This window comes from Calypte anna, chromosome 19, assembly GCF_003957555.1.
Source record: "Calypte anna isolate BGI_N300 chromosome 19, bCalAnn1_v1.p, whole genome shotgun sequence".
NCBI classification, from domain to species: Eukaryota; Metazoa; Chordata; class Aves; order Apodiformes; family Trochilidae; genus Calypte; species Calypte anna.
This window is the reverse complement of record NC_044264.1, coordinates 5959470-5982709: the sequence shown is the minus strand read 5'-3', so window position 1 is coordinate 5982709 and position 23240 is coordinate 5959470. Positions and strand designations below refer to the sequence as shown.

At 44.1% G+C, this 23240-nt stretch overlaps 1 protein-coding gene across 9 annotated transcripts in view; it reads left to right on the top strand.

Moving 5' to 3' along the window:
* Positions 1-23240, top strand: part of COL26A1 (collagen type XXVI alpha 1 chain) — a 153640-nt gene extending 130400 nt beyond the window's left edge. For 4 of the 9 annotated variants that reach the window (XM_030462633.1, XM_030462629.1, XM_030462631.1 and 1 more), the window contains 9 exons: positions 2523-2639; positions 3761-3913; positions 8882-8974; positions 10408-10469; positions 12659-12721; positions 15767-15811; positions 17153-17197; positions 18211-18295; positions 21284-22248. In XM_030462633.1, the coding sequence (XP_030318493.1) occupies positions 2523-2639; positions 3761-3913; positions 8882-8974; positions 10408-10469; positions 12659-12721; positions 15767-15811; positions 17153-17197; positions 18211-18295; positions 21284-21456 (836 nt within the window). In that variant the 3' untranslated portion in view covers positions 21457-22248. Of the gene's footprint in view, positions 1-2522; positions 2640-3760; positions 3914-8881; positions 8975-10407; positions 10470-12658; positions 12722-15766; positions 15812-17152; positions 17198-18210; positions 18296-21283 lie in introns of all 9 variants that reach the window. The other 5 variants (XM_030462630.1, XM_030462636.1, XM_030462635.1 and 2 more) reach the window with 5 other exon arrangements.

The window sequence follows — 23240 nt, the reverse complement described above, 5'->3', positions numbered from 1 at the left end:
TTATTTTCCCCCATGGCTTTTTCTTTCCTATCTGTGCAGGAGAAATACTGGCCATGGGCTTCAGCTCTCTGAAAGCAATGCCACTGCAGCAGAGCTGATTTATGCCAGCTGAAGATTTAGCCTATTAGTTTCCCTCCCTTATTTCCCTGAATCTTTTCCCTCTTTCTTCTCCCTTTTGCACTTGTCTCTTTTAGGCTGGTAACACCATTTGTCACCAGTGTGAGCATTTGCCTGACACATTTCTCAATGCTGCTTCTCCCAGTCTTTCCTTTAGCATTTTCTACCTTCAGGGAAGTAAGTGCCACTTCCTGTAAAGCTCTGCTGCAGCAGCATGATTGAGGATGCTAGCAGCAAGTGATTGCTCCTGGTCTGCAGAAGTTCACAGGATTGAGTTATAGAGGTTGAAGTGAAGGATTCAGGCTGATTTATACAAGTGAGGAAATGTTTTCACCCACACTCAGCAGCACTGGGTTGTGCTTACAGTGTTTCTGCTGCTCTGCCTTCTATGCTGGGAAGGAGTTTCAAGTGTTTTGTGGGTTTGGGGAGGGGGCAGAAGCTGTTTGCAGGGCTGTGACCCAATGCTCTTGATGTCCTAAATGGGTTCCTGATTACATACCTGAGCTTGCCAAGTACAGCATCCACTGTCAGGTGAGATCCATTAAAGGAGCCCCTTTGTTCACAAAGAAGTCTGCAGTTTGTGTCCTGTGGGTAAGCAAATTGATCCAAATTAAAACTTTACCTTAATCCCTTGTTCAATACTCAAATTAAATTGGATCTTTATTGATGACTGAATGAAATAAAAGTACAGGTCCACTCTTCCACACAAAGCCTTTGTCAAATCCCACTTCTTCAGCTTGCCCACTTTCACCATGGGTTAGAAATGGAGAGAATTTTTTTCTGCATGAAAAAATAATTCGGACATCTCTCAAAAATGTTAAAAAGAGAGGAAGGGGAATTTTTCAAAGGGGTTTAATTATTGCTTTGTTCTGAGAAATGTAGAGAGTTTGAATGAATGTCTGGGGGACACCATTTTGTGCCTCAGTTAGGCTGTCCTACACCTTGAGTGGGAACGAGAGCCAAATCACATCCTGTGAGCCTTGTTTTTTATTGTGCAGCCCTTTTCCCTCTGGGGCCAGCTGTAAAGGTGTTAGTTGGCCAGCTTGTTCCTTTTTTTTTCCTTCTCTCCCTCTTTTCCCATACATTCCTCTCTACCCCTACATGCACAGGTTCTCCTGGCACTGTTCTTGGAAGGTCCAGTACCTCTTCTGGTACCAGGGAATGGAATGGAAAGGAAACTGCTGAAGAGCTTATTAAAACTTTAATTGTGCTCTGCTGGGTTTTGTGATATGTAATGTACAGACTAAAACTTGAAATCTGAGTGTGCTGAACTTTGGACTCAAACAGATCTTCCTTTGGCTTTGTAGCTTGCATCTGCCACTGCTTTCAAATACTCAAAGCCCTTTTGTAGACCAGAAACCAGGAACCTCTGACCCCCCTGGCTCTGACAGTTGATGCCTTTATTGTAACCATTAACCCATTAATCTGAGCAGACAGAACAACTCACCCACCTCTCAAAGGTATTAAAGGCTTCACTGATGTTATCACAGTATTTAAGTGTCTTTCCAAAGCAGCTTCTACTTTTGTAAGCCAGGGGCGAAGTGTTTTTCTGAAAAACACTATAAAATTGCCAAGTGTTGTTATTATTTTGACAGACTAAAGAAAACAACATTAAGATTTTATTTAGTGTGGTTGGAACCAGTCGCTTTCAGATTACAAATGCTGCCTGCACCTTTCATGGGCTGACTGGGGCTCTGGGTGGACTTGCCAAGAAACATCCCACTGGGCTGTAATTGCTGCCTCGCTGATATTTCTCAAGGGTTTTGCTCAGCACCCTATTCACTGGGGTGAATCTCATTAATTCAAAAGTGTGGGCACATTAATTTCAGTTTGGGATGAAAACTGCTGGTGCACAGCATGGTACAGTTGTTAGATGAATGCAAACAGGAAAGAAAAGGGAAACATCTTTGATGCAGGATTTCTGGGTGGTATATACAGAGCAGTCAGAGCAAGTGGGAGACAGGATTTGCTTTGCTTTTGCAAATACATTTTGTCTATTTTGATATGTTGGGACTACTGTGGAGCTGACGTGTCTGGATGAAGCTAGCAAAGGAGAAGCTTGAGAGGCAGGATTAGGGTTAGGGCAGAACCTGCCCAGGGCCCTCCAGACCATGGGAAGGGGAGAGTCTGGGCTCAGTTTATCAGATCCCAGCTGAAGTTACACATCCTGCAGCCTTGTGTTCTAAAATTTCTTTAAAGATTGGAAGAAGAAGAGGAAAACCAAGGTCCAATCTGGCTCTTCTGCTCTACATACAAGTCAGCTCTTGCCACCAGTATCATCCCATAGATGTGAAGTTGCATTTCTCCCCCTTGCATCTTTGAGTCCCTCTCCCCTGGTTTCTAGCTTGCTAAAGACCTCAGCAATGTCCTAAGATCCAACTGTTTTCCTTTCTGAATGTTTTCAGGGCTGCCAGGACAGGTTGGTCCTCCAGGCCCAGTCGGACCAACTGGTCTTCCAGGACCACCAGGGCCAAAAGGAGAGAAGGGACAACCGGGTGAGAGAGGCCCTGCAGGGCCACCAGGTAAGTCCTGGAGGGAGGGCTGTGCTACCATGATAGGAGATATTTCACTTTATGCAAATAGTCTGTGAGAAGAGATGATAAAAGGTTGGACACACAACATGTTGAGCATCCTCAGTTGGTACTGAATTCATTCCAGTGTATCCCCTGGACACTGAGCAAAAGGAATGACACTCCCTGGGATTTCTCACAATTCCCCATTCTGCTCAGGAGCTGTAAGAAACCAGTCTCAGATCTGTCAGCCTCTGGAGAAGAGCATTCCCTGTTTAATCCTCTCACTATGTGCCTGCTTTAACTTCCTTTTTTCTCCACCATTTGTGTCAAGCTGTCAGGTGCCAGATGTCAAACTTACCAATGCTTTTGTATGTGAAGGGACAGGGTTCTGAGGCCATTCTTTCAGACCTCACCCCATTCCTGAGCTTGGAGACTTTCTTCACCCCCAAAATGTTCCTAAATCTTTTGATGGAGGTGATACTACACAATAGGTGCCAGACTTCAGGCTCTGTGTTTTCTTTGCATCTAAAAGGCTCTGCCTTGTAAATCTCTGCTCAGGAAAGATCTGAAACTTGGAATGTGCCTTAAACATGAGAGTGGCCCTGAGCACTTTTTGGCATTTTCTGGCAATCTGTCAATGGCTGCAGTCTGGCCAAGGATGTGTCTGTCTTTTGGTTTCTCAGTTTGCAGCACAGAGCCTTGCAGCCCAGCAGGAAGCAGCACTGGTCTGCTGCTGGCCTGACTGGGTTTCTGTGCTGCTCTCTGTGCTTTCCTGGCAGTGAGGGGACACACAGGGGTGTGTGGAAGGGAAGAGAAAGAGCAGTGCCTGATTTCATGCCTCGCTGCCTTCAGTTACTTGCTCAGCCTCAGGGAGGGGGAGGAATTTTACTCTTTGATTAATTAAATTTCCCAGCACCTTTGAGCCAAGTAAGGCTTTCTGCTTTGCAGAGGGAGATGCTAAATGCAAATAATGGGAAAGTAGGAAGCTGTTCCTATTTCTCTGTACAGCCCTAATTCCCACAATTACAGTTCAGAACAGAAATTCTTTGTCTTCTTACTGACTTTTTACACAATAGCATCATTAGCACATCATCAAATACACTAACACATCCTCTCTTGCTTCTGCCCAGGGCTGTTGGGACCTCAAGGACCACGAGGACTTCCAGGAGAAACAGGGATCCCTGGTCCCCCAGGTCCTCCAGGACCACCAGCCACCCCAAGCCTCCCTCTTACCTTCCAACAAGGGGTTCTCTACTCACTCCAGCCCACAGCAGAAAAAGAAAGTAAGTTTCCTTCTCTGTTGATGGTTTTTTCCCAGCACAGTGGGAAGGCATGGCGCATCTCAGCTCTTCTTCCCACCAGGGCCCAGCCTTCTCAGAGAGCTGCCTCCATCATGTGGGTCTCTTGGAAGTTCCTGTTCAGGATGAAACATGTAAGACTTGGAAGCTAGAAGGGTTCACCTCTCCAACAAGAGGAACTAAGTCACTGCTCTTCTAAAACCATCAGTGAGAAGAGGGTTTGGGGGATTTATGGTTGTTCCCAGGGGCTGTTTTTTTGGGATCATCATAGCTTTGAGGAGACAACTTGGTGTCCTTTAAGCTTCCATCATAAATAGCTGCTGTGAAGAGAAATGACAGAGCTCAGGTAGCAATACATGAGAGACAAGTGGGTTAGAAGTAGAGCTGTGTGGCCCATTAGGTGCTGGTGTAACAGAACTGTGCTGGTGTAACAGAACTGCTGGTGAGAGACCTCTTGGTGCCACTGCTGTGGGGTCACAGTAGCATCAGCATTATAGCTCATCCACACAAAACACAGAACTAGGGACTCCAAAGCCCAGATCAAGACTGATTTATTCCTTCCCTGTGACTGCAGTGTCAGTTTCTTTGAGCCTATGGTGATTTAAAAATATAATTATTTTATTTGTGCTGCACATGGTGAGAAAAGGCTTTCTAGGAAAGGCACACCATGTGCTTTTATCTAAGTGCTCTCAGATGTGGACTTGATTCTTCTGGTCCAGTCTTGTGTAGCTGGCATCTAATAATGATAAAGCAGAGCTCAGCTGTGTCTGCACCTGGCTCTGGAGTCCTGGAGCCCTGGCTCTGTCAGTCTCGCATCTCCATTCCCTCAGACTTCAGTTGTGCATCTTTCCCAGCTCTTCTGCTCAGGTCCTGCTTCAAAGCTCAGTTTTATTGGTTACAGCCAAGGATTAATAAGTCTCCCCATGTCTGACAGTTTTCTAGCTCTCCTTTCCCTTCCACCCACTTTGCTCTCCAGACTTTTCCCAGAAGTGAACAGATGTATTTTTAATATGGGAAGAATTTCAACAGCTCAGTTTCATATTCAGTTGCTCAGAGCATATGAGCAGGATGAAATTAATTGTGTTTCAAAGCTAAGATTTTTTCAAAATGTAGATTCAACTGCTGAAATCTCGAGCCTTACAACTAGACAGTTTTGCATTACAGTCACCTCACTGCCTTACAGATGACACCAAATGGTGCCATTCAGCCTTGTATTCCAAAGGATCCTTATGGAAGGTTTGGATGCTGCTGCTGCCCCATCCTTCCAACCACCCTTTAAATTAAATTCTTTCTTGCAAAGTAAGTGGATAGGTTAAAAGTGGCATTGGTTTCATGACCTTCCCAGCTGATGTGTGAGAAGGGTGAACTCTGTTTTGTCCCAGAATGGGAAGTGGATAAATGAGTGGATAAATGTCTGTATTGACACTTTCACCACTGGGCAGCAATTGGCTCCCACATGGATTTGGAAACCCTGAGCAGATGGTGGCTGTTATATCCCTGGTGCAGTCCTGTACTCTTCCTCCATACCTGTGATGGTTTGCAGAAGTATCCCAAAATATTATGACAATTTTCCTCATTTATTTCTTAATAAAAGTCTTGCTGCAAGTTATGTGGTCATGATAAAGTTATGGCAATATCAAGATGATTTTTTTTTACAAAACTTTACCATTTTGCTTACATGTAGGCTGATTTTACCTACCCCAGCTTGGTGGAAAACTGATCCTCTACAACCAGTAAGACTTAGCCTTGTAATTTCTGGGCTGATTTTAAAGGGTTTTTTGTTTTGTTTTGAATGGAGCACATCTGAAAACTATAAGCACAAGATTCCAGCTGTTGTCAGCAGAGGGAAGCATATTCCTGGTAAAGGGCATGTGCACCCACAGATGAGAGAAAGCTGTATCAGATTATTAGTAGTAGTGCAGTGTTTGGTTCTGCCTGAACATGGTTCATGGTTGTGCCTTTATTAATCACAACAAGTTCCTGTTGGCAATGTTTATCAGCAGGCAGAAGCCAAAAATGGGGAGACAAATATTTTCTCACAGTTTCACTGTGCTGTGGTAAAGAAATTGGTCCCAGTTGTCTCCCCCCAGATCAGGTAGCAGAAAGAAATTAAGACAGGATTACTTCATTTCCATCCTGTCTCAACAAATCAAGCCTATAATGGGGGATTTTATCCCTTAGTCAGAAATTTTAGAAGCTGAGCTGCCATACCCCACTGCTGAGGCTGCTGTGCAAGGATCACTTGCTCCTTCTGCCACTTAAAAATGAGGGAAATAGGATCTGTGGTCTAGAGTCAGCTCAGTCCTCTTTCTCATGCTAAAGGCAAGACATTTTTTGGAGAAAAGTAAGAGAAAAAACCACAACTGTCACTCTGTTAAAGGCTCCATTTTCTTACATCTCAAATATTCTGTTTTGCAGAGGTATATGAGAGAACATTAACCTATTTTGTAGGGAGAGCAAAGGGAAACTGAGGCACAGCAGACTTGTCTGTGTGCCCAGCATGTCATGGGTGAACAAAGGCCTGGAGCAGAGAATTGGGAAGTGCTGTGCCAGTGCCTGCTGCACTGTGTAGCCCCTCCTGAGGATGGGAGAGCAGAGCAGAGCAGAGGAAGCAAAAGGAAAGGACAGACTGGAAAGAATTGGGTTTGCTTTATAAAACCATCCCCACTGCTTTCAAAGCTGTTTGGGCCTGTGCCTCTGAGATGCTTTTGCCACTCTGGCTGGGCAGGTTACACTGCCTCATCCAGGGCATTTTTGTCCTGTTTCAAATTTTCCCTTTGCAGGATGTTTGTGCCTTTTTCCAGAGAACATGAGCTCTCCTACCTGCACAGATCAGAGTGGTTGTGCTTGTCCTCTTGGTTTGGCCAGGAGTTGGAAAGCTCCTGGAGCAAGTTGTGTGTCAAGGTCTTCTCAAATGAGGCAGAGAGTTGTTTGCCTTTTGCTTTGCTGTATCCAGAAGCACTTCAAAGAAAATGCAGCCCCTGAGCCCAGCAGAGCCTGGCTCTGTGCAGAAGAAGGCTGAAAAGGGAAGATTCCTGCTGGAGCTATTTTGTGGCTGCTATAACAACTTCCAGCTGCCAGAGCCCCAGAATGTCCCCCTGTTTATAAGGAGAAGGCAGTTTATAGGGATGTGTGAGTTCTTCCTGCTGCTTTATGGGAAGATGGAGAGAGTCCCTTAAAAAATGTGAGGGTTTTGCTTTCACACACTTCAATTCCATTTCATTCAGACTGTGGTTCATTCAGAGCTCACCCTGGAAGGAAACCTTGATGTGAGTTTTGCCTGACCAGGCAGCTGAGGAAGGTCTCCTGTATGTCCATGCTCCTGTGTTGCAGAGGCCAAATCCAGAGCTACTGAGCTCAAGGGCTTGTTGAGCAGAGCTCTCTTCCATGTCACAATTGTGGAATCACCTTTCATAAATAACTGCATCAAATGTCAGGATGGGTTGTAGCAGGAAGAGCCTTTCTTGCTCCAGAGGCTCGACGAGCTGCTGGCCTCTCCATGCCTCGCACCAGAGTGAGCTGAGGTGCCTTCTGTGGGTGTGTGTCCCACCTTTATTGGCCCCCTGGTCTTGCTCATGCCCAATAGGGGCCTGTCCTAACCAGGCACAGGTGGACTCACACCCACTCTTTGGCAACTCAAGGCACCTGGTTGACAATGTCTCTCTACAATGGGTGGGTTTGTAGGAGTTCCTCTGTCATCCTAACAATGTGCCATTTAGCTGGAATGTTTTATAACCCTAATCTTTATCCCTGGCTTACCTCCAGCAGCAGTTAAATCCTGGCTGTTTGCAGCTCATCCTCTCCCCCTCTCAGTGGATGTGCTTTTGATTTTTGTTGACCACTTGGTTCTTTAAAAACAAAAGGCTCAGCAATTGTTAATGCCTTCACTGCTGCTCAGTGCTCATTTCCCAATTTCATCTTGCTCCCAAGCCGTGATGGATTTTGACATGGTCAAATAAAACTCAAATTAATTGGATTACACACTTCACTTGGGTATCTTCTGAACATGAAAACAGTCTCGGTTGTTTTGTTTCAGGGCTGTGAAGAAGGGAAGATGGATGGGGTTAGCAACAATAGTCAAAGAAATACCTGTTTGCATTTAGGTTTTAGGCACAAAATTTGATTTTCAGAGGCATCTGGGTTAGATCTTGTGCTGTTCTGCTGCCAGGAAGGCATTGCAGGGATGTACTGTCATCGTTGGCAGTTTAAGAGATTCACAGTTTTCCCTAGGAACTGCTTTCAAATAACTAGCTTGAAAGCCCTCTCTGTCACTGCCAATGCTCCAGAAGTTGAAAAAGCTTCATAATGTGTCTGCTAACATTTCTGGAGATTTCACCTCATGTCCTTTGGGCTGGGCTCTGCAGAGTAAGCAAACACCCTTCTGATCTTCCTGGTGTCACTTGGTATTTGCATCACTGTAGCAGTGAGACATTTGCAGTCTTCTGCAGAGGGTTCCCCGGAATTTAGCTGCGATGGATTAAAGGACGGGTAAAAGGAGGAAACAGGGATATATTTGAGGTCATGGGCAGGAGATGGGCATTATTTCTGCATGGTGGCCTCCAGCTAGGGAAAACGTGGATTGTTCAGAGGGTTTGCTATCCCAGTGACCAGGAGCCAACTTGTTAATCCTGGTTAAGTGCAACAGGAAAGTTGTTGTTCAGTTCTTGCTGTGCAGTGCAGAGCTTTGGCAGCCAAAGGCAGGATTCTGTAGGTTCTGTAGATTTTTGATAGAAAGGACTTTCGTGGCATTACCAGAGGCCAGAGAAGCTTTGAAATTTTGGGGGATGCAGCCTGTGCCCTTGGACAGCAAAGAGCAATTGCACCAAGAGCCTAGGTTTTGTATCCTGAAGCACTGCCTGCCCTTGGCCAGCAACGGGCGCCAGAGGATTTTGGAGAGGAGCTTCCTGCTGGGCCTTGGCAGCTCGGCACTCACTGTTCTGCTCTTTAACACAGATGGAGAACCCCAGCTGGCCTCCACCGTCATAGACACCATCATGGCTGGCCTGCCAGGACCACGGGGAGCCCCGGGCCCGGTGGGGCCTCCAGGTAATAAACTCAGTTGTGTTGTAATGATGGGGAAGAAGGGCAAAAATATTTTCTGCTGGAGGAGGAGGTCTGGGGGATGCCTGCAGGGAAAGCAAGTGGTCCTTACCGAAGGGGCAAGAGAACAGTGGGAAGGGTGGCAAGAAGTAACCAGGTTTCTCACTTGGTTATAGTAGCAAAGTGTTTTACCTTTGGCAGGACACCTCTTGAGAAGGGAATTAAGAGCTGCCTTTCAGAATGGGTTGCCCAGTGAATTTCTTTATGAGGGCAAATTTATTCTTACCCCTGCTGTGATCCAGTCCTGTGGCTGTAGAGGCAGGGTCTGGCCAGCTGCTCTGTGATATCTGTGCAGACTTTGGAGATGGTCTGAGCTATTTCTGGTTGTCACCAGTACAACTGAAATCAGAATCTGGGATGAAAATTCAGTGGCAAGTCTTCTTTTTCTCTGTGCTGATGGGTGGCTTAAATGATAATATTCCTGCAAACATCAGCACTTCCCTGTACGGTGCAGATTTAGGAGTGCACTCACATTAGCTGCAAAAAAAGGCTTTTCCTTTCACTGTGAGGGCCTTTCATTTATCCTTAAACTCCTTTTATTCTCTGATGTTAGCATTTATATGGTGCATTAATGACTGAGGCTGATTCAGCTGTACTTGTATGTTGTGTCCACATTGTTTCATCTCAAGGGTTGTGACAACTAAAGCAGAGGGGTGTATTGCTAAATTCAGACTAAGCAAATATCCTCTCTTCCATTTGCAGGTATAATTTAACAGCTACTGCTGAGATATAATTGTTTTTCCAAAAGGAATTAATGTGTTAAGTGACTGTATAAAACAAGCTGACCTGTTTAGACAGTGCTGGACTCATCCTGGAATCAGGCTCTTCTGCTGTGCAGTCTTTAAGAGTTTATTGCCACTAGAGTGAACAAAGAACAGGAGAGAGCTTTGCTTTGCCACCATCAGCCTCTCAAGTCCAACCTCATCACCTTCGTGTTCATCATAACTTTCTGAGAGCACTGGAGGCAGATGGCAGCAGCTCCTGGACTGTCCTTGCCACCTGTGAGACTGTAAAACAGCAGCTGCAGTATGTAGAGGTTTCTCTAACGTGGATATTTCAAGGATCTCAGATCCTTAAGTTTTCTCAGAAGCTGTTGTTTTAAACAATGGAAATGCAGACTCTTACTGACATCCTTCCTGCCAAGTTTTCACCTTTTTTTCCTCCCAGAGCTCTAGCATCTTCCCAAGGGCATAGAGGGATGTATTATATCAGGATAGGCGGATCCAATATCCAGTGTGTGATGAAGCTCTCGTGCTGTAGTCCTGTGATTGATGGCTCTGACCCATCGAGAGACTGAGGCAAGGAAGTGCATGTGTTTGGAATTTAGGGTCCTTTTTCTAAATCTGCTTAAAATTCTTTCAAATTATGCTTCCCACCAGGGCCACCAGGTGCATCAGGACCCAAAGGGCCACCAGGACCCATCGGAGCCCCGGGATCACAAGTAAGGTGTTTCAGTGCTTTGAGGCAGGGGAGGTTTAGGTATGAAGCATCTCCTCATTGCACAGAGAGAGAGGAGTTCCTCAGTCTTAGATCTGATGTTTTGTTCCCTGTGAGATCCCCTGATTTTAATACCTTTTCACTCTGAATTGTGTTGAGAGGTTGAAATGGTTGTGCTTTCTGCATTTTCCCTTCATCATAACAGCACAGCTTGCTGTTGCTGTGTCAAAACATTTTGGCCTGAGCTGATGCAAAGGATTTGACGTGGGCTTTACTAACACAGTGATAGAAGAATACTGTGTTTCCTGTGGAACACAGAAAAAGAACACAAAATGCATCAGTGGGAATTCACCAATTCACCAAAGTGAATTTGTTAAGCACATTCTATTGAAGAAAAAAAATGATCACATATTCCCATGAATTTGATTATTTATTGATACAAAAAAGTGGGAGGTAATAAAGGAGTATGATAAACTCACTCAATTTATGATAGGAGAAGAGTGAAGTACTCACATGGATGGAAAAATGTGGTTAAATGGGAAGAAGTGAAGTCATGATGAATAGTGAACTGCCAAACTACTCAAAATTGTGGTTGGCTGGCACAAAGGGACTCCAGTTTTGGGAAGAGATTACATAAGGTGGAGCTAAACCAGTAACATCAAATATTTCAGAAGAATCTAACACAACTAAAGAGATAAAAGCTAAGAGCACAGAGAGAGACAAAGGTTAACTCAGCTGAGGGATGTAACTTAAAACCTGGTAAGAAGAGGTTTGGAATTGCTAGATATTAGAGAAAGGAGATTTTTGCTATGTATTTATTCATCAGTTTGAAGAAGCAATGGGCAGCAGGTTAGTGAAAGTTTGCCAGTGTAACAGAATCATTTCAATTAGTGAATGCTCTGGAGAACAATGAGAAACTCCAGATAGATGTGAACACATTGGGAAATTTGGCAGCAAAATGACAGATGCAGTTTAACATGATTAAATATAAGGTAATTCACAATTCATAAATAGGTTCTGTAGTAGAGTCTGGCTTTTTAACACGCAGCACTATAATTTATTTTTTCTTTTAGATTTGTGAGATTGAGTGTTCTTGAGCATCCCTGTGTAATAACACACTGAAAATCACTGTTGAGAGCTGTCAAGGGCAAAGGATACTGACAGGCATTAAGCTTTGTTCATGCTGCATGTTTGACATGGGGCCAAGGCTGGTTGGTGCCATGCCTTTTTTGACAGCCCTAAGCTCACCCCCTGAACCAGACCTGAGGTTCTGACTCCCTCACTGCAGGCAAGGAGCAAGATGTTAATGGTGAGCACTACTGCTCCCCTCCCCACTTATGTCCAGTCTTGTTGGGCCACTAAACCAGATGTTGAGGCTCCTTGCAGCTGTTTCTCAGGAGCCCATTTCTCTGGGCAGGGAGAGACAGGGGGTTCTGGGGGCTGTTGATAAGCAGATGGATTGAAATCACCAGCAGCCTGGAGTGGAGCAGTGGTCTCTTGAGATGGAAAATAGAACCTTGGATATGGTCGTGGGAAGCTAATGTTGCTCTCTCCCTGCCTGGTTTACAGCTGTGGCTTTGCTGGGTGGATAAGTTAAGAATTTGGATCAATTTCTGCAAAGCAGTTCAATTAGTAGAAATCTGGAGACTCTCTGCCCTTCTTATCCTTTGGTGACTGCTTTATAGATTTACTCAACCCAGGGAGCAAAATTATTAGTAGAGTTTGGGCTTAATTTGAAAATTGTTTATTAGGGTGAATGAATAGCTTCAAAATAATTTCCACTGCATAATCCAATTAATTTTCAGGTATGTATGCTTACTTATGCCACCCACTGAGGCAATTATGAAGAAGGAAAGTAGTGGGGATTTTTAAGCTAACCATGCTGTCTATTACTTTCTTCTTGGTAACTGAGAGCAAGACCTATCCTGTCATACTGACCCCCTAAAATGTTACATCAGTAGCCTGCAGTGCAAAAAAAACCAGAATAGAGGAATATGCAGAAACTATAGGTCGCAGGCTAGCTGCAAACAGAGCTCCACTGTTCTTGCTTGAGGGTAAAAGAAAATCATCCCAATTGCTTAGTGGGTGTATGAGGTTTTCAGGATCTGAGGATCACTGGGATATGTATTCACTACACCTACACAAAGGGTGCACAGTAGAAATTAATTCCTTCTCATTCTGCATCTCTTCTAGGGCTTACCAGGCTCTCCAGGACAACCTGGGCCAAAAGGCTCCAAAGGAGACAGAGGAGAGAGGGTAAGGTTTTACAGACACAGAGAGACTCCCACCAACCCTGGGCTGCTGCCTCAGGAATTACAGACACCACAGCCCTTCCACATTCTGTGGGACTGTACTCATCAGTGATGTTAAATGCAGAGTTTCTAGGTCTTCTGCAAGGTTGTCTGTACAGATAAAGGGCTTGCAAAGTCTGGTGTTCCCCAGGGAGTTTCAGGTAGCAAATCCATGGTGTAGCAAGGGTTGTGGAGCCCAACTTTCTTCTGCCAACCAAAGCTCTTTAGTATTGAGGATTTTGGATGGAGTAACTGAACTCTTTCTTTTGTGGAAATAAGGCAGTGAAAGCTTGTCAGACTTTTCCTGAACTGAAGCCAAATGTCAAATGATGTTCTTTAGTACATTTAGAATTATTGGAATTATGTTCTTAATATGTGTATGTGCTATACTTCAGCCCTTCATGGGTTGTCAGGTGCTAATAGCTAAGCGTAGATAGAAGGACTTTTTGAATGTTATTTGGTGAAATGTAGGAATTACCAAAATAAAATCTAACAAGAATATAAATGTGCCAGATTGCCAGTCCAGCATTCAAGCAGTTTGAAGCATTTCAAAGTGACATTTGGGCCTTCAGCTCCTTTTCTTCCTCTGACTTTCCAAAAGGCCTTTCAGATCTCCTCTGAGAGACACTGGGAATGCAAAATCATTTGAGAATTTGTGTGTAGAGAATCATTGAGCAATTAGATCTGCAAAATGTAGAACTGGACCCAGATAAATGTGGATGGAGCTCCTAGTGTGGAGCAGAGTCAAAGAAAAGAAAGAGAAGGAGGACAGTATTGCTTGGTACCTCTAAAATGATGGATGTCTGCAGTGATGGCTGCATTGCCACCCCCTTGTGTTTCTGGGGCTAGAATTTAAGAACCTGATAGAGAGCAAAACCTTAACTAATGAGATTTCAGCACAGAGTATCTGATTACAGTTTATTACATGTTAATTTTCAGTTATAAAACCAAAAAGGCGTGATATAAACCACAGTGTCAAGCTGCTATCCAGGACACTGATAAGAACCCTCAATGATTTGTTTAACATTTTGGTTTAGTTTGTGGTTGACTGTATTGCTAAAACTGTATTTACTTGGAAGCTTTGTTGCATTGTGTTCATTCAGTACAGACAAACCCTTCAGACTTGATTGTGTTCCCTCCTGGTTAGCTATTCAAAGTTGTAACTCTCCTTCTATGTTTGTGACAAATGAGACTTTCAACTAGGAAAATATCCTACTAAATAGAAAAAATAAATTGTATTTCCAGTCTTCCCTTTGCTAGGATGGAAAAAGAAGCCAATTGCTTTTTCTGGCAGAATTTGTGTAGGTTGTTCTGTGTGCTTTTTGTCTTTTGTGAGTGTGGATTTGAGTGCTGGTTTTGACAGCTACATGCTGCAATTTTGGGTTTGGTGGATACAAATTAGGGTGAGCTTTACACAGACTGCAGGAGCTGTGCAGCTGTGCAGAAGCAGAGGAGGGTTTACATTATCTAGTGAGATCTGAGAAAATGTTATTATACATTCTTCCTGCTTAATCTCAGAAAGAACAGATGTAAAAGAGACCTGAAGCAGTCTGAGCACATCCTCTGGATGGCACATCAGCCTCTCTTCATCTGATTCTTCCCCAGTGCCAGGGAGGGATGAGCACATCATCTCCAGGCAGCCTGCAGAGGTACAGCTAGCAAGGGCCTGGGAGAAAAGATACTTCTAACATCCAGCCTAAATATCCTTTGATCCCCTTTAAGCTGCTAACATCCTTTCTGTTCCTCCTGGACACAGAGAACAGCCTGTTTGTGTGTTTTGACTGCACTGCTACACCTCCTCTCTGTGATTTGCCTCTTGCCTGTGCTTTTTCACAGGCTTTCCTCCGTCCAGTGCAGAATGCAAGTATCTCCCTTTGAAGATGCTCAGAGCACCTGACAAACTGGGCCTTCCTCCCAGTGCTCTCCATGTTGCTCCAGGCCTTGGTCTCGTGCTGGCTGGCTGCTCACCAAGCACTACCCAGCTCTCTATGGTCTCTTGTAGTTTTTTAGATGCCCAAAGCTCATTGTTTTTTTAACACAAAGCAGTTTGATGGACACAGTAACCAAGCAGCTCTCTCTCTCTCGGGAAATACTACAAAAGCTGCTGTCAACTAGGCAGTTTTTTTAGGGAAAAAGGATGGGTTTGTTTCTGTGCATGTCTAGAAAAGAGCCAGGTTAAATATGTGGTTGTTTCATCAATGGATTTCTAAAGATGCTTTTAAATTTGGCTTCTTCTATCCCAGCTCCTGCTTTGTAATGAAATAATCTATAACTGTTCTCATGGTCAGGGATTCTGCCCTGCTCCAGGGTGGGAAACCAAAGCTGCAGAGGAAAATAGGAAAAGAGATGCTCAGATCCTCAGTGTGATGGCATTTCATTTCTCCCCAAACCAACACATACCACTTCTAACTGTTCCTCTTCATGAGAACAATGTGAAAATTAGCACAGCAAGAAAAAGAAACCAACCAGACAAAATACTGTAGGTGTGTTTTGATCAGTAGCTGTTGGGGTTAGCACAGGGATGTGTGTGTGGAGCAGGAGGAAGATTAAATCAGTGCTCTGTGGGAGTCCTGAGCTCTGTTTGCTGTCTGGACCATCAGTTTTACTAGAGGGAAGAACGTGGTATTTTTGTATGAAGTCTATCTCCAGCCAAATTCCTTGGCTGGAGTATAATATAATATAATATATATATATTATAATATAACTGACTGCTGTAAAGTTTAAAAACTTGCTAATCGTGTTACTGAGAGGGAACTGAGTTGAGAAGCTCTCTATCAAACCAAACCTCTGCAGAGTGTGATGGGATTTGGAGCTGGTACCTGACAGAAAACCATGAACCCCCCCTTTTTCTGTCTCCAAGTGATCATGTCAAAAGAAAGGAATTTTTTTTCGTATTATCCCAAGTATAAGGTTTTTCATTAAGCCTGCTTAATTCCACTAGTAAAAATTACACTATGTTCTTGTCAAATGGAAAAATATCTCCTAATGACACTTACTTTATTTCCAACAGGGGCAAGCAGGTCTGACTGGAGAGAGGGGCATTAAGGGATTTCCTGTAAGTGATGAACTCAGAGGGGTTTGGTGCCTGCCTGGTGCCATAAAAACCACCTAGCTGGGCTGCAGCTGGTTCAACCAGCTCTCTCAGATCCAATGCTTAGGTCAACTATCTCCAGAGTAGGTGTTTGTTCAATGGGCAACATATTCCTCTGCAAATGAGACAGTGTCCCTGCGTGTGCAGCACGGTGCAGAAATGCTGTGCTCAGGAGTTTGCTTTGCTTGTAGAACCTCTCTAGCTAAGCCTTGGCAGGCAGAAGCCCTCTCCCTGCCCTGGGAGCTTCCTGCAGTACTGGAGCCCCAAGGTGGGCAGTATTAAAGAACACAAAGTGTATCAGCTGCTCTCAACTTGCTCCTTGGTCTGCCAAGCTGAGCTGGGAACCCTTTAATGAGACTGAGACATCTGAAGTGACTTTTTGGCAATACCACAACAGAAGCACATGGGAGATGCTGGCACTGGTACACATGGGTAGGGTGCAAACCAAACAGTGGAGATGAAGATTGGCTGAAAGTAGGCTAGTAGAGTAAGCTGGGTTGTTTTTTGGGTTTTGGGGTGTTTTTTTTCTCAGCTGGCAGCACCCAGAGAAGTTTTAGGTCCTCTGGGAGGTTTCTTTTCTCTCTTCCTTAATTCCACCTCATCATTTTGTACCATTTACACAACCTTTCCTTCAGTCCTTCCTCCGATACCCATCCCTCCTTTGCAACTATCTCAGCAATGTCCAGCAAGTTTGTGGAGCCCTGGCATTTCCACTCTAGTTTATTCATCAGTCTGTTAGCCCTTTCCCCTGTTCTATGTCTAGCTTGTCCTTGTCATCTGGTCTTCTAGAAATGCATGAAATTCCTGGTTAGAGGGAACATCAGACCTGTGTTCACAGCACATAGGGATCTTTGTTCAAGAAAAGCTTAATGAGCATCTTCAGAGGCAGAAAGTGATGTGACTAATGAATAAAAGCAGAATGGAGGATTTTATGTTCAAAGAGGAACACGTGCATGTTTGAGGGAGGGGAACAGTATTTTTATCTCAGTGTGAGCTAAAAGCATTGCTCATTGAGATGGTCATGAGATGCATAGTCTTGTTGCAGACAGCCCCTCCTTGGCCACTCCTGGCCAAGCTCATCAGTCTTGGAAATGGTGATGACCTCTTGGGAAGCTTTTGGGAGCCAGGACAGAGCTTGAATGAGCACTTAAGACCCTTGGTGTGAAGTGTCAGAGAATCAGTGTGTTTTCTGCTGGCAAAAAGCTTCTGCCTTTAAATTGTTCCCTTGGAGGGAAGGAATGGAAGTGATCCTGAACAGCATTCTTGGTCACATGAAAAAAAAATTCTGTTTCTTGTCTGTTTTAGGGTGAACCAGGCAAGAAGGGTGAGGAAGGTGACAAAGGTGCTGATGTAAGCATGTGTTTTTACTGTTGTTCTACACTCCTTTTTGTCTCCTTACTATGCTTCAACCATACTCCCTTTGGCAGGCTGCTCTGTGGGAGCAAGGAACCTGTCCACAGCTAAAAGTGCAGAGCAAGAAATTATTTGAACCCTGGGTTTGTTCTTAATGCCTATTCAAAGCCCTTGTCATTGAGCTTTCCTTTGCCACATTGCCAGCTGTCCTTGTCACCCTGCTCTCTGAACACCTCCTTAGTCCCCAGTGGTTGTTCTGCCAACAGAGCTGCTATGAAGTAAGGAAATACTCCACATTGTCCCTCCCACAAGCTTGGGGACAGACTCCCAGAAGAGATCAAACTGCATGTGCAGAGAATTGACATTCTTACATCTCTGCTCTCCTACCATAAAGTACTTCTCAACATCTGACTGTCCCTTCAAGCCCATATCTGAGGCAATGGGGGGCAATAAGCTACAGCTTCAATGTACATGAAAGTGTGTGGACAGGTTTCAGGCTGCATTTGGCCCAGCTAAGAGCTCTGTGAGAAGGTGGGTTGCAGGCCACTGTTCCTAAGGAAACAGTGTTCCTAAGGGAGCAACAAGATGATGCTAACCACATGTCCCAGTCTCGTGGTGGACAACAAAGAGAAAGCCCAGGTAAGTCACTGATGTTCAGAGTAAATGTCAGATGAGAGCAAAACCTGTTCTCCAGGTAGCTCAGCATAGTTGCTTAAGGTTTGACAGGAATTTGCACCCTGGGTTTGGCCCACTGCACAAGCAGGAACCAAACTGAAAGGCTTGGCTTTGGGTCAGAGGCTCTGCAAACACAAGGCATAACTGAGGAGCTTTTCTTCAAGAGGGATTTCTCCTGCATTCCTACTTAACCCTTACACCTTTTCTCCCCTTTTACATCTTTTCTCTTTCTCAGCAGTCACACTACATAGTTTGGTGTTGTGGAGGCCACCAGATGAACAAGAAGCCTATCCTGCAGCATTATACCAATGTTAGTTTTCTTTTCCTTCTCACAGGGGGAAGGTGTCCAACAACTTCGAGAAGCTCTGAAGATTTTAGCAGAGAGGGTATTAATTCTTGAGCACATGATAGGAATTCATGGTAAGCATTGTTAAGATTTTTTTTCTGGACAGTTAGGAGCTCTGTTCTGGCTGCTCCTCGATGATTGAACAGTGCCCTAAACCCTCAGTTTAGTACCTGTTTAAGCCAGGTTTTCAAAATGGAGTACTCAACATGATGTAAAGAATGCTTAGAGCTGTTTTGGCACTAAAGATTCCACCATGGTTTCTCTGGCTTTACAGTAGCAGGTGAAATGACCCTGGCAATAATTTTGTTTGCAATTCAGAAAGCCAAGTCACGAGCAGCAGCTCAAGCCATGTGGCACAGATCATCTACCAGCTTCCCAGGGAGCTGCTTTGTTCAAGTCTTTAGGCCAGATAATTTAATCCTGTTAATCGTGTCTTCCAAGTGACTTTAACACCACTGAGGCCCTTCCCTTCTGTAGCACTGTACTGCACAGAGAAAGCCCAACCACTGCTACACATTACCCTGAAACCAGTGATCCCTGAATGTCTTGTGATTATAAATTACATAAAACCTGCTTTCACAGTCAGATTTAAAGAAAGTCTCACATGTTCTTTGTTGAGATAGACTTTATATTGTCTGTTGTCAGCCATCACTAGTACAGTGTGTGGCATCATCCTTTAATGAGTGTTTTATTCCCTTAACCAGAGTATGGGCTTGTGTAGTCACAGATCAGACCCCCCTCCCTTTGGGATACTTGAGGATCAATTCTCTCACAGCTGCCAAATGTTGCTGTGCCAATGTCTCCCCTTTCAGAAACAGAGTAGAGGCAAAATGCAAGCCCATTCCTCAGCACTAAAAAAAGCATTTTTTTAACCAAGTCCCATAGCACTTTTCTTTCTATTTTCTCCTTGGCACATGGCACTTCATTCCTGGCCTCACTTGTAAAGACTTTCCTTCAGATCAACATCCACTGTGCTTATGAAGTGGCCTTTGGATATTGATTCAGCCAGTGAAAATGCTGAATGGTTAAAATGTCCACCAGTTCCAAACAAGTGACTTTAAAAGTGCACAAAGATGCCACGAGCCCTTTCTGAAGCCAGCAGAGTGCTAAAATGAAAATGCCACTGGGTCCTGCAAGCCAGAGCACTGTCAGTGCATGGTTCTCTGTTACAGGGCTTGACCTGGCTTTGGGGGCTGCACTGCTCTTAATGTTCAACACCCCTGTGGCTTCTGGAGGCCCAAAGCACTGTTTCCAAGCAAAAAGCAGCAACAGCTTAAGCTTTTTGGGAAATCATGAATCACAAAACCATGATTTAACCACAGTCACCCTGACCTTACCTCCACATTAATTCTAGTTTGCTTCCTATTTTCATTGGATTTTATACACCATGAGCAGGAGATGTTTGCCTGCTTTGCTTTGGTGGTGGTACCAGGAAGGTTCCCCCTAGATTACCCAGGCTGTAACCCATGCCCAGCCTTAATGTTCTCTGGGAAAGAGGGGAAGGAGAACCCAGTCCATAGGCACAGCACAGTCTACAGGATGCAGGGCCTCCCCTTCCATTGTCATTTCCCTTATACAAAGTGTAATGTCAGCTCTGCAGGCAGCCTGTATGGACTCTGGGGCTGCCCCTGCAGAACTGCCTCATTTATCTGTTCTGTCCATTGTCTGCTTGGCAATACAGCAGCAAGGCATGCAGTGCTGCTGGCTTGAAACAGCCTTTTTAGCAAACCATTTTTACTGATAAAAATGTCTTTTGTGTTACTGCTTGGGATGGAGATGAGATATGTTTATCCAGGTATACCTCTATACCAGTGTAACTGCATCAACACAAATGGATGGATTTTAAATATACATTGTAGTTGAGGTCATGTTTAAACACCTGTGTTGCATGTCTGTATATAAAATGTTTCTTTTAAATCCTATTTAATCCTATCCTAGATTATTGTATTTTTTATTCTGTGCTTTCTTCTGTGCTGAGTTAATTCAATTTTTTACCTTAATACCCATTTTAGGCCCCCCAAAAAATACTGTTGTTTAGAAAGAGAACTTGGAAAGTAAAGCATTTTTGTCTTGTTCAATTATGTTTATCCCTGTATGTCTATATGGCTTTTAAAAACCCCAAACAGTAAAAGACCTAAAATAACAAAACAGAATTTCCTTGAGCCCAGACCACCCTGCACTGAAAGGCATTGCACAGGTTTAACTCACCCAGCACCAACTATCTGGTCATGTTCCCACCATAGGTGTTAAGGATTTTACCACAGGTCCCTGAGCAGCCCAACTCAGCCCAGCTTGAAAGACCCACGCAGAAATGCCAATGGCATGCTCTCATTTTCCAGAGAAACATCCCAATCAGTGTGGTTTCCAAAACCACAGCCACCCAAGCAACAAGCCAAAACATACCAGCAAACAAACCTCTGCAATGGGAAGGCAGTCTGAGATGATCTGGCCTAGCAAAGTGCAGAAAGCAGCCCACAAAAAGGACACACAAAAGCCCAGATGGTTTGGCAGTGAAGCAGCACAAAACCTGCAGCAGTCAAAGGCTGCCTTGTGGGATCAAACCAAGGTGTGCTGGGAGAAATATTCATTCTCAGCTGTATTGCTAATTGGGCTGTAGCCTAGGATGGATCAGTCCTTTCATTCAGTCTTTTCAGTGCCTCAAAGTGTCCTTCTTTACAGGGAGGGAAATGATACTTAAACCCCAGGAGCATCACTTCCCAATGATTGCTTGGCCCCAGCCTTCAATCCCAGGAGCCTGTGGGCACTGCCAAGCAGCAGCTGCAGCCTAAGCACAACTACAATCAGTGAAAGAAATTAATTACAAATGAGTACAGAACCTACTGGGCCTGTACTTACCCCAGTGAGCTTAGAGCAGAGAGAAAAGATCTCATGTAGGAGTAGGGTGATAGCAGCAAACAGGTAGCTCCTCTCTTGCTTGCTGGATGGAAAGACAACAGGAGGGATGACACTTGTCCCTGCAGTATCCTTCAGAAGGGCCCATTTATCCCTTCCTTAGCCTCCCCTGTTAAATAGTGCTTTCCCGTGACTTTCTCTCCTTACAGACTCTTTATCTTCCATTGAGCCAGGCTCTGGACAAGATGTGATCCCGGGCTCCCCTCTGAGAACCAGCATCAAGATCAAGCGTGGAGGACCACAGCAGCCACAGCCCTACCAGATCCTCTCTTCACTGCTGGATGACAGTGAAGCCAAAAGGAGAAGCAATCGGATGAAGTAGGAGCATCTGTGTGTGTTCTCCCTGTCTGTTCACCACTTAAAGATACAGTATCCCAGTGCTTAATTGAAGAGTGCAAATGAAGTGAGTAGGAGGCTGCAGTGTTGGCAACTGGGTCTCTTTACCCAGCCAATGCTACACCCTTATTGCAGGGAACATCTCATCCATAGGTTAGAGAGGGTCGTATGAACATTTTTCTGGATTTTGTTGTTTTGCCTTTGGAATACCAAGTGGCAGGTACCATCAGAAGCTGTCTACACAAACAACACCTCCTGACTGTGTCTCAAGAGTTTAATCTCCCCTTGTTTCCTCACTGCCCTTGAAAATTACTCAGTTAAAGCACTGCTTAACTGGCTGAGATAATCAATCCCATCTAGATGCAAAGGCAAGCCTTAATATTGTCCATTGCTATAGCTGGTGGTCTCTGCTTTTATTTCATGTGGTGGTATCATGCTGACTTCCAGATGAAGGTACCACATCCACAGGGCTATTAAAGCACAACCTGCAAGCATTTCTTTTAAGCAAAGAACAAACTGGAAAATTCAGACATCATTTTAAACTGTTATTCTGAAAAATCAGGTTACTCATTGGACTTCAGCATTGAAATCTTGGCTTTTCACATTGCTAATTGCATGTGAGTGGGATTATTTCTATTCATGGTTGGCTAAGCAAGGACTTTTGATGCAAATGTTCATGGCAACATTGACTGTCTTCAGTCTACCTAGGCTGTTTCTGTGAAAATATAGATCAGTTTGTTTGAGATACAAAATTGTTCAAGCATTTTCTCATATCGTGTTCAGCTTGTGCATACATCCAGAGGTAATTCATTTAAGTAGCAGCAATGACTATTCACAGACAAGGATATTTTGCAATAGTTGCTTAATCCTACATCAATAAGGAAAAATATTTTCACAGTGTTTTGTTTTTATCTTGAGTAAATCCTTACTGTTTGTCTCTGGAGACAGTGTGTTTAGTGAACCACCACCTAAGGAATTAGTGTCTTGTCAGAGCTCTTGCACTGGGAGTTAAATACAAAGTCATTTTACTTTTTACAATAACTTGTTACTTTGGGGAAGTCCCAGCTTCCAGGGCTAAGAAGGTGAACCTGCCCTTCAGTGACAAATGAATCACTACATGTGCTGCACAAACCAAATTGGACAAGCTGGTGTCATTCATGTAGACAGTGATATTTTGTTAGAAAGGGTGAGACTAACCAACAGAACTGTTGGTACTGTTTTTATTATTTTTTTTTTTTAAATTCCCACACCCCCGTGTTCTGATAGGTTTCAAATTCAGCCCAGAACAAAAGTGAGCAGATACATAAGGGGTTGATAAGCTTGGTCTTGATCCGATGGAGATTACCAGACAAAGCTGTGGCTTCCAGGAGACAACCCCTTATGCCTACCAGTAAGTGTTGGAACATCAGGTCCCCCAGACTGAAGGGAAATCCCAGTTCAGTCTAAATGGGTATAGTGGGCAGGCTGGTGCTAGCTCTAGTTTCTTGCTACATTCAGAAAGTGTCCTCATGGCAGTTTCAGCAACTAAATTAAACCAAAGCAAGGTTCAAAAAGGGAACTAGCAAAATTCATTTCATTGCTCCTGTGGCTACAGGGTTGAGTTTGAGGAAGAGGGAGTACAATGAGGCCATTTTCACTTCCCTGACATTTTGGAGCCTTCACACTGAATTAACAGAGAAATTTTTCTTCCGCCAAGTTTGTCTTCCTGAATCCAAAACTATTGCATTAGCCTGATGAGTGCTCTCTCCAAGTAATTCATATACTAGGATA